Raw genomic sequence first — 14,103 nt, 5'->3', positions numbered from 1 at the left:
GATTAATAACCTGCAAAGCACAACAAAACATAAGATGGTAGCATTTCCATGAACTCTGCCCCCTGAGAAGAACCAATAAATGCTATGTGAAGGAATATATAATGCTATTTGCTAGTTGTCTGATAAAAGCCCAGCTCAATTCCTGAACCTAACTGTGTCATTCCCAAGAATGTGTCCTGCCTTCTATCATACTAGCTCTAATATTAATAAACTATAAAATGTCATAGAGGTAACGTGTTGTATTAGAAAAACCACCCAACTGGAAAGTATAAAATGTAGCTCCAGCTCTGCCAATAAATAACCCTGAGATCTTCAGACAGCCACCCAGCCTCTGTGGGTGGTGCTTTTCTCATGCCTAAAGTGAACAATTTGGACCGGATCATCTCTAAATTACTGCCAGCTCTAAAAACAGAAGTTGTTGTTGATAGGTGCTTGAGGAGGAAAAATAAATGCTTTTGAAATTCTGGGCTCACTGGAAGAAGCCCTATTCCTACTGTGACGGTATGCTTTATCATCTCAAATGGGATATTTTGAAGGTGAAAGGAGAACAATTAATAACTATACTGGCACAACAGGTATAGGCTGGGACTGTCCTGGGAAACTGGGACATAAGGTCACTCTATCTTACTCTGGAAAGAATAAAGGATTGTTGGGACCATAAAGTGTTCAGTTTTACTAAAATCAAAGTCCCTATTATCTATACCTTCAGATAATGAAGCACCTAGTTGATATTACAAATTTAATTGGCTTTCAAGTAAACTTAAATAATCTATTTTCAAAGCCTACCTTATACTTTATTCTATAAGGGACTTCTTAGAAAGAGTCATGGATCAAAGTGAAACATTCTGTGTATTTTATTTTCTTTCAGTATACTCAAAAAGAAAAATCCATGCTGTGAAAAGAAAAGTTATAAAAATGTTACTGACAGGAGTGAGTTTGCCGATGTAATCTTAGGCAAAGATAGGGAACTGGGTCTTGGAGAGAGATGAGAAGAGGATTCCTAAATCAAGGGTCTGCCCATCTGCACACAGCCTGAAGGCAGCTTGGACTTACTTGAATCCTTTTGGTGTCAAAATGCACTTGGAATCATGCTGGCAGGGGTTCAGGTCCTGGGCACAGAAGTCCAGCTTCTCCTCACACAACTCGCCTGTAATACGGCAGATGGTGTTAGTCCATCAAGGAAGCTTGGTTAATAGGCTTCTCACCAGCAGACTTTGTAATGGGTCTTAGATGTCAGCATAGCTTGTGCTTGAAAAAATTACCAAGGCACAGAACCAGAGGATCCAAACCTGGTTCTGCTGCTAGATAGTCTTATGATTGGGATAATATAACTTTTGTGATCCGTGATTCATCTGAACCCTTTTAGAACATACTATCAGAATTAGAAAAAGGAAATCTGAATGTCTTTCTTTCTGTTGCTTTGTTTTCTTTCATCTTGAACTTTTCATTGAAGTTGATCATATTAAAAAAAGGATAAACAGTTTAATGAATGCAATGCTGCAATGAGCATCCACCACCAGGAGCACACTCTTCACCAGCATGCTAGAATCCTCCATCATGCCCATTTCTGCTCACTAACCTCCTCAAAGATAACCACTATTATGACAAGACCACAGTTTACTTGGACCTGTGTTTGAACTTGACATAAACAGAATCATTTGGTATGTACACTCTTACGTCCAGCTTAATTGGTTGTTTTATGCTTGAAAAAAAGAAAAGCCCTCAAATCATCACAGCCTCCAGAGTTTTCTAAGTCTAGAGAAAAAGACTTTGCTTCCCTTTTATGAATTATTTTAACAGCACTAAAGAAAGCTCCTTCTCATTGCACCAAAATATAAAGAAAAAAAAATAAAAGGAGAATCAGTCTCAGAGAGGAGACACACTTTCATGCATCATGAAGCTCAAGAATAATTTTATTAATAAATCAGAGCTAAAAGCATAACTATCCAGATTCTAGGCACTAAGTTGAATTGCAAATCTGGCTATCTCTTAGGAAATTTCTGCAGGTACAAATAATATGGTTATATTTTTAGGTATATTAGGCCAAATGAAATTTTTATGGAAAAGATGAATTTCCAGATCAATATGTAAGATTTTAAAGCAACTAGAAAAAGATAAAGTTCTGCTTTCCCACCATACCATACCTCTATGTTACTTTTAAATTGTTTTATATGCAATAAATTAACAATGAAATGGCTCATCTATAGGTAGCTGTTCATTTCCAAGAAACGAGTACAATTTTCATTTGTTCAGAGAATGAGTTTAAACAGCACTGTTGAAAAAATCAGGAGTTTACAGTACATCTCTTTGTTGCAAGACTGTTCTTTAAGGTAAGACACTTCGAATTGGCAGAAATAATTGCTTGACAACTGACAACTGAATGTGGCATCTTATCTACAATTCAAAGATCTTTTTCTACAGTATAAATATATATGTGTACTAATCCAGTTATAACATTAATTTGGTATATTTAGTTTTTCATATTATTATTTTGTTTCTTAAAATGAACTGTTTGCACTCATAGTCTTATACGGTGCTTCTCTAAGAAGGCTTGCTGGGTCTCAGTGCCTCAATACAAAATGTTGTTCGTGACACATATATGATGGGGGTATTTTTAAACAGCGTTCTTTTAAAGCTTTGTAATTTTAATTAGTATTATTTTAAACTGGACACCTTGCTGGAATTTTAATATTATATTTTATCAACCTACAAATGATGAAATCACTTTCAGTTTGCTAATCAATTATATCTGATTAGGAGACAGGCTATTTACAGTAGTCTACATTAAAGGCAGTTTATAAAAACTGATGGTTGAGAGGGACCATAGGAAATACATAATAGATGTCATTCTATGTAATTTTCACTTTATAGCCAAATAAGAAATTGTCTTAAAAATGGTAAGAGGAGAGTTTTGCTTCTAATTCATTTTGATCTGATCGAATCCAATCCCAGCCCCATTCAATCTGATTCAATTAATGCAATCCAAACTGTAGTCACAAGGTTTAACCACACGACTCTGGGTGTACCCAGGTGGCTATTATGGACACTGCCCTAGGTCAGCTTCCAGTAAAGGGGAAGTCTGAGTTGGAGACAGAACACACAGAGAGAATTTCATCTTTGTTTTCTACCAGAATGTTCTCCCTAGACTTGATGTTAAAAGGACTGAGAAGAGAGGCAATTCTAAGAAACTGCTGTCTAAACAGAGGGTTAAATTCTATAATAAACATCTTTAAGACTAAGCATGCCAACTTGAACATGAAAAAAATATGTTAATGTCAAGTATTCCTTATTGCTGTAAGACTAACACAGTGGTAATACTAATTATTATTGAAACTGAATATGATAGATTTTTGTGACTATTACATAGTTATGCATCTATGTGACAAGAAGATTGGTTGATTAAGAAAGAACTGATCTTCCTGAACATTATGACACTAACAAACATTACGAAAGCATACTCTGCATCATATTACTGTCTTACTCACTTTTAAAGCCCAGTCTTCTACCTTACACTCTTGTCACCTGGGTCTATTCATTATTTTCTAGATTCAATGCCATGCCTGAGGTACTGGTATTCCCTCTGATTTAATAACTTCTCTTGGTAGTGTGTTGCTAGTTTTCCCATTCATTATAAACATATCCTCTTTTATGAAATCTTCCTAACTAAATCTTTGCAACCATTGTTTATCTATCTACAGTTGTTACATGTCATATGTTTGTGTGTGCATAACTTAAGGCAATACATTACACTTTTATACAATTCATTTTCCCACATTTTATTTTATATTATACACTTATGTATTATATGACATATATATCAATATAAATATATATTTAAATGTGTATACTTTTATTTTTGTATATCAATGTTTTTATACATTTATATTTATTTATTTAATAAACATTTATATCGTGTTACTACGTGTCCCAGACACTATATTAAACATGCTACAAATAGGCATTGACTTAATATTCATGACATCCATAGAGGTAGAGTTGTAGGGCTGCATTGTGCTGCATGCACTGTACGATTATTGGCACTTAATTCATTTCCTTTCTGTTACTGTAAGATTACTGAGATTAGAACTCAGCATTTTCATCTCTGTATTTTCCTAGCATTTGGTATGGTGACATACTTAAATAATAGTCATTAAATGAAAGAATTCCAGAATCAAATGATTTTTAAGGTAAGAACTTTATCTTGTTGACTTATATTCCACTTGAGTTTCATTTCAGCCTTTAGATATTTTTATATTTTTTACATAAAAATTAATCACTCATCATTATAATAACATAGCTTATGCTTTTCCTTTATACACTACTTTAAATTTGTCTTCACTTAGTAGCATAAATGTTTTCATTGTGCTATTTAATTTGTCCTAATTATATCGGATCTTGATGTATTTTGGGGGGGATGACAGCTTTTAAAATATAAATAGCATACCACAGGGGTGAGACTTGGCTCAATCTAAAATGGAAAGTTCCCAAGATAAATACTGGACTTCATACCGACTTCTCAGCCAGTAAAGGAAACTGGCCGTCTGAAAGCTGCACTGGCTTTAGAGTAAGAATGAAAATAAAATAAGCTGAGAAGTGAGCTGATATGCTCTCGGTTACTATCGACAAAGTTCCCCCAAACCTCACTGTATTGACAGGACAATATGCAATTTTACTTTGGTTTTTATTTTTGGTATATGTGTGTGTGGAGTCAGAATTAATATTGAGTTAATGAATAGTCAAAGGAAACCAATGCACAATGAGGAAACTGAATTAGTTTGTTTTTCCTTGGTCCAGAGCTTGAGACAATGCCATCGATGGTTTCCTCCCTTCCTGAGATGATTTTTCTGTGACGTGACAGAAAGGAAGGATAGACATAGTCTTTATTTTCCTACTTTAGTTAGTGATATAAATAAAAAGGATGTCTTTACATGTTAATGTGTCACCAGGAAAGATATATGTTGGTCACTGGAGTGGTTTCGGATGATGTGATTAAATTTTGGTGACCATGAACCCCTCAGGTTATAGGGGACTATAAAAACACTGACTCTATTATTTGGCTTCAAACCACTTTATTATATGCTAGGACCCCTATTTATTTGCTTCTAGCTCCTGATGCTGAAGAGTGCTAATCACGAAGACTGAGAAAGCAATAAATAGTGTGGGACACATTAGCTAATAGGCACTTGCAATTTCACTTTTGACCACATTTGACAAAGCATTAAATTGATTTTCCTTATGATTCAGCTTTTCAGCTTTTCTGTTGCTTCAAGATTAAGGGGAGTATGTGTACGTGTGGTAGTCTGTGCTTTGGTGAGGGAACAGCAAAGGGTCAGCCAGGGGGCCTACTGCTTTCTCTTCAGGATAACAGGGGTTAATGAATGAAAAATATAGAAGAGTTGAAAAGTGAAATATTTGATTGTACTGGGCCTCTGTTCTTCATCTGCAAAATGGGGCTTTTGAAACTGAAGACCTTGTAAGGTCAACACAGGCTCAAAAATCAAAAACAAAAACACAAAAAGCAAACACTTCCAAAGAGATGGATAATGCAGGGAGTAAGGGATGAGAGAGAGCATCATGCTTTGTGGTACAAACTGATATTATTGCATTCAGTGATAAAAACAAAGTGTTAGCATGTGACAGAGCCCCCTGAGGTGCCAAAATATCATGAATATAATTGCAAAGAGGCAGAATCCCCATTGTACTTTGTTGGCTCTGATAATGCATGGTACCTGAAGCTGGCTTTGCCTCCTGCTTCGTTTTAGATCTATGAATCTACCTGATTTGAATATTCTTTCCTTCTTAAACACAAGAGACCCTTTTATCTTCCTTTGTATCTCTCTGTTAGTACTTATGGTACCTTTCTTGTTTAAATTTCTAATTACTATACTTACTAAAATGATTTGAGAACGATTCTAGCATTTTCTTTTCTGATACTTATAGAATGATCCTCCTGTGGCTTTTCCAGTGCTTCTGATAACAAATCAGATTTTTAGTATTGCCATATAATTTGATAGCCACCAATGTACCAGGGCCTCTGTCACTGCCGGGAGTAAAATGGTGAACAAAGAAGACACCATTCCTGCCCTCACGGAGGAGATTTTACTCATACAATTTTGCTAGTGAATGTCAAATTGCCTTTGTGATGAATGCTAGGCAGGGAAATGTCATAATGTTCTGGAAGGGAGATGTCTCCTTGAGGGAGGATGGGGGAGGCTCTTCAGGAGAAGTGGTGGTGGCAGTGGCTGTAGGATATGAAGGCGAATTAGGGATCACTGGCAGAGGCTCTATGCAGGAGGCAGCATGGTGATCTCTGGGAGACACAGAGTGAGCCCAGGAGAGCATTGTGCAACGGGAAGCCACAGAAGTAGGCAGGAGTCACATGGCAGAATGTTGCTATTCTATAAGCAATGGGTTTCCCATGAAGAGTTTCAAGTTGGGGTGATGGTTAGGTGCCATTTGCATTTTGAAAAGATCATTCTGGCTCCAATGGAGGACGGATTGCAGAGGGGAAGATGCACATGAGGCATGACTTAGCTCGGGCTTAGGTGGTGGTGATGTTGAGGTGGATGGTGTGGAGAAATGCTTAGGAAGCAAAATGGAATGGATAAGGGCAGGGAAAGAGAAGGAGGGAGTTGTCGGGAACTTCTAGGTTTCTGGTACTTACATCTGGAAGGACCTTCCATTGCTCTCTCTGTCTTTCAGAGACATAGAGACATAGAGAACAATGGAAGATAACCAGATTTGCTGGGGGAAAGTTCAAGAGTTTTGAACATTGTGAGGTTATAATTTCCAAATCATTGGGGGCTTATGGTGATAAAATTTTCGACATTTCACTATTTCTTTCTTTCTTATGTTTCTTTACTCTCTTATTTCATTCCACATGGCTCTCCTCTCTTTTGCCTCAAATTTTCCTTAAGGATTCTGAGCTTCTCTAACAATCAGAGCCTGGAATAAGAGATGCACAAGGAAGAGAAAATCTCTGTGCTTCAAAAGGGGCAGGGTCTGAAAGGAACACAGCAGAGTAGCTTAGCCCTACATTTGCTGCCAGGTTTGGAAGTTACTCTGCAAAGCACTGTGGGTTTTGGTTGACTTGGACCTATCAATACTTGCCCCTCTCTAGAAAGGGAGTTGGTGCTAGCAGCCAGGGTTTGCAGGACAGACTAGCTAAACTATAATTAGTTAAGAATCTCCTCCCCTTAGGATACTAAAAGTGACAATGGCAAGAGAATTGCAAAAGACACAAATTGCTCTGTCTTATGGTGGGGGAGAAAAGTGAGAGTGATGCCTTGTTTTATAATTTACAATATATTTAGGATAACTCGAATTTTGAATGACAGTTGCAATTAATAATAACTACTAATGTGCATACAACATTAATTATTTCTCTAAGTGGTTTATCAATCACTTAAATTGTCAAAGACATCAAAAATAATGATTAAATGGTGTTCAATCTTGCCACTAATAATGCTACATCTCATTTCTTCTCCCATCAAATATCTTTTAAACACCCTTTTCTTTAAAAATACTGGTTTAATTCATGACATTGTGGAAAGTTCTTAACTATAATGAATTTGCGATCAATGAATGAAAAATGAAGATACTCTATTGTCCATGCTTAGCACAGTATCCTGCAAAAAAAAGTGTGTTCTCAATAAATGCGTTAAATTTTCAAAAATGGAAAAAACTTACCTCTCCAAATAAATAAGCAATAAAAAGGAGGCATTTAAAAATATATCCTTACTGGAACACTGAGGTCAAATAATATGGGCGATTCTAATAGCTACTGAAATCCCAGAAAATATTTAATACCATTTAAATAAATGTTTCCTGAATTTAATAAATAATGCAAAAGGAAATTAACTACTTGTAGTAAGATTCATTTACATGTACTTTTTGAGGGTGAGAATTTTGAATTTGAACAGAAAGTTGCTTTAGTTTAATAATATAATTAAATATAGTTTTCATAATAAAATGTTGGGGGAAAATATTTTTAGGCTAAACCCAGCAAAAGAATAAGAGCTGGGCATGACCAACTCCTTAATTAGAGGAGTTACAAAATGGAAACCAGAGGGGAATAGGACACTTGATTTTCCAGTGTCCTTTTTCATTTAGTAAGTAGGATGTCGACAACATTCTGGTCCAGAAACTGGGTGAATGACTTATCATTTTTAAATTTATTATTTAAAACTATTACAGCATCCCCAAATATGTTGCAATTTCTTCTGAAAAGATGTGTTCTCTTGTAATGTAAACCATGAAAATTGGAGAGGAAATTTTTGAAAAGTTTTTGGATGGGCGATTAATTGTTTTTTTCCTACCAAGAAATTTGTATAATAGCATGTCTAGTCCAGTGTTAGTTAGTCCCCAAAGTCTGTTTAGCAGAAAGAAAGTTGGTCATTTTGTTCCTGCGCTAAGATTTCAGGAATTTTTCTAACTCAACTAACTCTTTAAAATCTTCACTTACTTTGAATTTTTGAGTTCAAGTCAATCATAATCAAAATAGGAGGGCCTAAGAAAAGAAAACATACTATGCATGTAGATGTTTCAAAGAAGGGGAATCATATTGTGTTGCTCTCATTTTTGTTTTCTAAATTATATGACATGGGTTACTAGATAATATTTGTCTGCCACAAAGTTTGTTCAGTGCTCATATTCCAGTAGAGTGTTTTTCCTTACTTACTCTGTACTTACCGTACAGAGACTCTAATTTGCTTTTAACTTTCTTGGGATATTAAAAATGATAACTTGGTACTGGTGAAATGATTGACCTGATATGAACTGAATCAAGATTCTGTTTTCAAGTATCAAAGCCAAGAAAATTATGCATTTTCATTTCACTTTTGATGCTTAGCACAGTATCCTGCAAAAAGTGTGTTTTCATAAATATTTTTTGTATTTTTAAAACGGACAAAACTTACCTCTCTAGATAAATAAACAAAACCGCCTTATTGGAACATTGAAGTAAAATAATATGGTCGATTCCAACAGCTACTGAAATCTCAGAAAATATTTAACTCCGTTTTCAAAGTAAATACATTAAATAGAGATTGGATAAGGTCTGGTTAAGCTGAACTGCTGTTCTGGGCTCGATATACACTTGCTGGTTAACTAAAGAGCAAACAGAACCTTTAAAATGTTTTTAAATATTCAAATGCATTTGGGAAGGCTTTGAAAGGATTGGAAAGTGAATGGAATCCACAGAATATCTGTTAGACTGCCAAAGCACTCTCTATAGTTCAAACAGATTGAAACTTTAGCTTCTCTTATTTGAGGCTATCAAATATGATTACAAATATCTCAGCTTTGATATAAAGATCTTATCACTTGATGCAAAATTAGCAAGAGGAGTCACTGTAATTAGAGATCATGAAATCCTAATAAACGTACACAAAACCTAAAAAATACAGCCAAGTCCAAATGTTTTTCAGCATTCAATACTTCCTTATACTTTAATGTGTGGTAAGGGAATGAAGAGAACCATAGACCTATCCCTAAATCAAGTCTTTTGATTTGAAGTGGACATTAAAAGTAAAATAACTTTCACCTAAAGCATGAAGAAGTAAAACACCTGAATTTTATGGCTACAGGGTTTTCAAACATACAAAAGGGATAATTGACATTGAAAGTTGAAAAGAGACAGCACGGAGACCAGAGGGAAAGCTTGTTTAGTATAAATGATTAGCCAGAGTCAAGCCTGGTGAATGGCAGCAAGGAAGGAGGAATTGGTTCCAGCAAAGTGCCCTCAAATTAGAGTAAATGCCTTGGGGTCTGTCAGACTTCGGTTTGCATCTCGGCCATTCCCAACCAGATAGTGAATCTCTGGGTAGTTGCTTTATTGTTGTTTAATAAAAGTTCCTCCCCAAATCATTATCTGCAGAGTTATTTTAAATTAAAGAACATACGTAATTAGAGACATATTGTTAATTTAAGAAAACTACCCTGGGTGCTGTAAAGAAACTGAAATTTTACGTTCTAATTAAGTTTTGGATTCCTAAAAACACAGAAAATGGTTTGACTGCTTTAAAAGCAATTTCAGTCAGCAGCAAATTCTGGGAAATAAAATATCTTTTATAAGCATAAGTATGAAATGTAGTCACAAAATGAAACCATGTGATACTCAAAACACTGCACAGCATGATTCCTGGGATAAATTTAACTATTTAAGAACATATTCCTGTGATGTGACATGTAATTACTTTAGCGTTTCTGAGACAGATTCAGACCTTGGGCAACCATGCCCTAGACCACCAATTGCTTCAGTATTTGTGAAAAGAAAGATGGTATCAGCTCAAGGAAGGTATCAGATATCTGATATTAACCCACAGAGAACTGAACATTATTATTTATTTACTTTCTAAAACAGGCAGCCATTTTTTCATGTTTTTAACTTAACTCTGTATACTCTAAGAGTAGCTGGCCAAACACAGTAAACCATCCAAACAAAGCAAAAGAAAAACATGAAATGTTTAGCTAGGACGGGCACAAAGAGCTGTTATATCATGTATTTCCTTGCTAGCCTTATAATTCTGCTGCAAATGTCTCATGTATAATCGAAACTATCAAGACAAGCACATATGTTCTTATTAGGATGCTGTACCTGTATCTGGCACTTAAAGATTTTTTGTAGCTGAATGAGTAAAAATTCGACATTGATAGTTAAAATTCTGAGTCTCTAAGTTAAAATTTTACAAAGCTTCCCCATTGGCATGGCCACCATGCTAATCACTTTAAGACTACCTTCTTTCCTTGGGCCTGAATATATCTAGGAAGCAACGAGGACAACACTATCATCACTAATTATCTAATTATGCTTCAAAAATATGATACGAATTTGACCACGTAATTTTTAAATCAACCTCTCAGACTCTGCAATATTTATTTTATAAAATGTTTCAATACATGTATATGCATTCAAATATCTTTCATGCTTCAAATTAATTTAAAATTAGGGGGAACATTCCTACTTTAAGCATTTTCTATTTACAGCCTACCTAACTATATCAAATGGCCTATGTTTTACATTATAGAAATAATACATATTCAAGATATCTTTAAAAAAGCAAATGCATAGGAAAGTAGAACGTCTCAGTCTCTCATTCTAGGTACCTCTCATTCCCACTCAGAGTTTCTGGGATTGCCTGCTAGAAATTGACAAAGGCCATTTCAGATGACATCTTTAGAGGGTTTGGCATAGTTATACATATATCAAGGATCTAAATGACTTATTTGACATATTGCTTTCAGATTTCTCCAACATCCCTTTTAGCTTGTGCACACAGAAAAACCTATGAAGCTTTAAAAGAAAGGCGGAACAAAAATGAAAATCATAATAGACTTAAAAGGCAACTAACCTTTTTCCACCTCATTCAGATTAGCAGCTGGCAGCGACAAAGACAGAAGAGACAAAAGACTTTTTACATTGCGATACAACGGCAGAGCACATGAAGCCAAGGCGCAGCATTAACAGCAGAGAAGTGAAGGTGAGAGTGCAAACAGAAGCGAGGCTTAGATTTCTTACCTATGGCCAGGCCAAACGCACAAACATGGAGAAAATGAGGTAAGAGAAAATGCCATCAGAGGGAGCAAGAGACCTGCAAATCTGCATCTGGACCAGGTGCTTTAACAACCAGTAGCTTTACTTTGCAAGAAGTGCACGTAATGGATTGTGCATGGGTTTGGGGATTCAGAAAACAAAAGAGATAATGGGACAAAATGGGAAAATTCAAGTGCTCTGAATAGTTTCCACAAAATATGTCCTAAAATTTCACATGCCCAACTGGTATGGAAACTTTCACGTTATTGAATCTATGTTATCACATTAGGCAACACCATGGCTCAAAATGTGATCAATTTTGTTACCAGTCTTGCACGTGTTTAAAAAAATGTAAAAAACAAATCAAAATCTTTCAAGCTAAAATTAAAACTCTAAAATGAGTTTTTAAATCATTTTTTAACCATTCTGAAGTCCTACTTTCCCAACCTTTACCATAGTCATTTTGATATAAACTCAGTGTGATTTAAACTTCTAAAAAAGTATGCTAGCAATCAACAGTTATATATTTTCAAACTAGTAAAGTAGAATAATGTACTGAATTAGCAGAGAAGAACAATTTTGATGACTAGGGGAGGGAGAGTGCAGTAACTGCTAGGTAATAGAAAACCAACAATGGCCCTTAAATGTATGTTGTCAATTCTTGTAGCGGGAAAGAATGGACAGTTTTTCCCTTTAAAAAGTCGGTAACTATTTAATGTGATGTTTTCATCACTCAAGGCTTAAAAAAGTTTAATAAAATATTTTCCTATCAGTAATTCACTTTACTTCAAATTATTTCTAACCATGTTTTATAGCCTGCTCATCAAGTCATGTATTCTCTAACAATTTGCTTTCAGATCTCTGAATTTTCTCCATTAACATGACGTCCATTCTGACTCTTAACCTAGGTGTCAGATGTAAAAACTTCCACCATATTAATTTACAATATTTTTCTCATTGTATGCCTGTGGGAGATAAAGTAAAAGATCTTCAAAGAATAAAAGCAACTTGTAACAGGAATGATTTTTAAACAATGACAGCTTTATTATATTCCCTGAGCATAGCTGGATTTCTATTCTCAAATCTCATGCTCCTTAATCAGATTCAAAATTAAATTTAAAGTAATATAGCCACATTAAAAGAAAATCTCTCCCTAACTACAGACTTGGATGAAGCATGATATAAAACTCTGGAGTCCAATTTGTACTTTCCTATAATTAAATGCTCATCTGTGTGCTACTACTTCAGAATCTGCAGATGGTTGTTTGATATTTAGTAAAATGCTCTCATTACACATAAGGACCAAAACACAACAGTTAATAAATGAGCCATAAATATGTACCACTTAGGTGTCTGCTCTAATGTCAAATGTTCATACTTTGTGTGACCCAAAAGACCCAGTTCCCATGAAGTGTACTTTCTGTTGAGTTATATTTTTATCATTTGTCTGAATTAAGGGAAACTCACATTTTTAAAGCTACTTCTCCATAGAGTGAAGGGGCCTCAGTTCTTAGTGAGAGCTAAATGGCTCTTGACACACAGTCATGGCAGCCTCCCACAAAATAGCTTTTATAGATGTCACAAAACATACTATTTAGGCCAAAAAGTGGTTTTGCTAAGCTTTGGGTTCTTATGATAAAGGAAGGGACCTGACCCAGTTGGTTAAGTGAGGCTTCAAAATACATCCCGTTATTCCCAGCTCTGCAGCACTGAACTAAGCCACTTAGGATAGGAGGGAGCATGATCAAAAGATCAGGTTTCAGGAAGGGAGCTTGGAAAGTGAAGGGTGAGTAGGGATGACAATAGACTCAAAAGAAATGGATAAGGAATAATGAAGGACAACTTTCAAGCCAAAGCGGGTAACCCCTCCAAACCAACTCGGGGGAGTCTTCCATCTTTTGTAAATTATTATTAAAAGGGCATGTAAGAACAGGAACAGTAGCAAAGCTGCTAAGCCTACGTTCTCACCAGAAAGTGAATATACATAAATCCCTGGTTTCTGTACTGAGGAAGGCACTGGCTAATCCAAGTGCATTTGAACGCTTGGGTACAGTTGGTCTTTGTGGAGTCTGTGTGGACTGTTGCAAAGAGGTATCCTACAGTAAGTGGGACCCTAAGACTTTTCTATAATGATTACAATTATATAAAAAGTATTCTATTCTCCTAAAAAATTACTAGGTAATGGATTTTAGTGCCAACATTGGGCTTCTTGGACACCTCTAAATTAGCCCAACCAATAAAACTCAGATTATCGGGATAGCGCCATAAACTCCAGAATTTGTGCACACAAGCTAATGACAATTATCCAAGTGTGACACAAGTAATACTCATTTGAAAGCCAAAGCTACATAACATGCAAAATCTTCCCGACTACCTCAGAATAGATGCATTTAAATACTCTTGTCATCCTTGATTAATGCAACATTATCATATAATATTCAAATTCTGCCCACTAAGCAGTGAAAGGATTGCATATATGGAATAGCACAATTTGGTGGGAAAAACCCACTCAAATTTCTGCCAGAAACTTAGTATGACAATATTTTATGGCATCAGTGTTTCATTGGTAC

At 35.5% G+C, this 14,103-nt stretch overlaps 1 protein-coding gene across 2 annotated transcripts in view; it reads right to left on the bottom strand.

Moving 5' to 3' along the window:
• SLIT2 (slit guidance ligand 2) overlaps positions 1–14,103 on the bottom strand; it is a 363,732-nt gene that overhangs the window by 25,356 nt on the left and 324,273 nt on the right. For both annotated transcript variants that reach the window (XM_077136499.1, XM_077136500.1), the window contains one exon: positions 1,054–1,147. In XM_077136499.1, the coding sequence (XP_076992614.1) occupies positions 1,054–1,147 (94 nt within the window). The remainder of the gene's footprint in view (positions 1–1,053; positions 1,148–14,103) is intronic.

The sequence above is a fragment of the Tamandua tetradactyla genome, chromosome 19, assembly GCF_023851605.1.
Source record: "Tamandua tetradactyla isolate mTamTet1 chromosome 19, mTamTet1.pri, whole genome shotgun sequence".
Classification (NCBI taxonomy): domain Eukaryota; kingdom Metazoa; phylum Chordata; class Mammalia; order Pilosa; family Myrmecophagidae; genus Tamandua; species Tamandua tetradactyla.
Note: the sequence above shows the minus strand (reverse complement) of the source record. Positions and strands in the feature narration are given on the sequence as shown.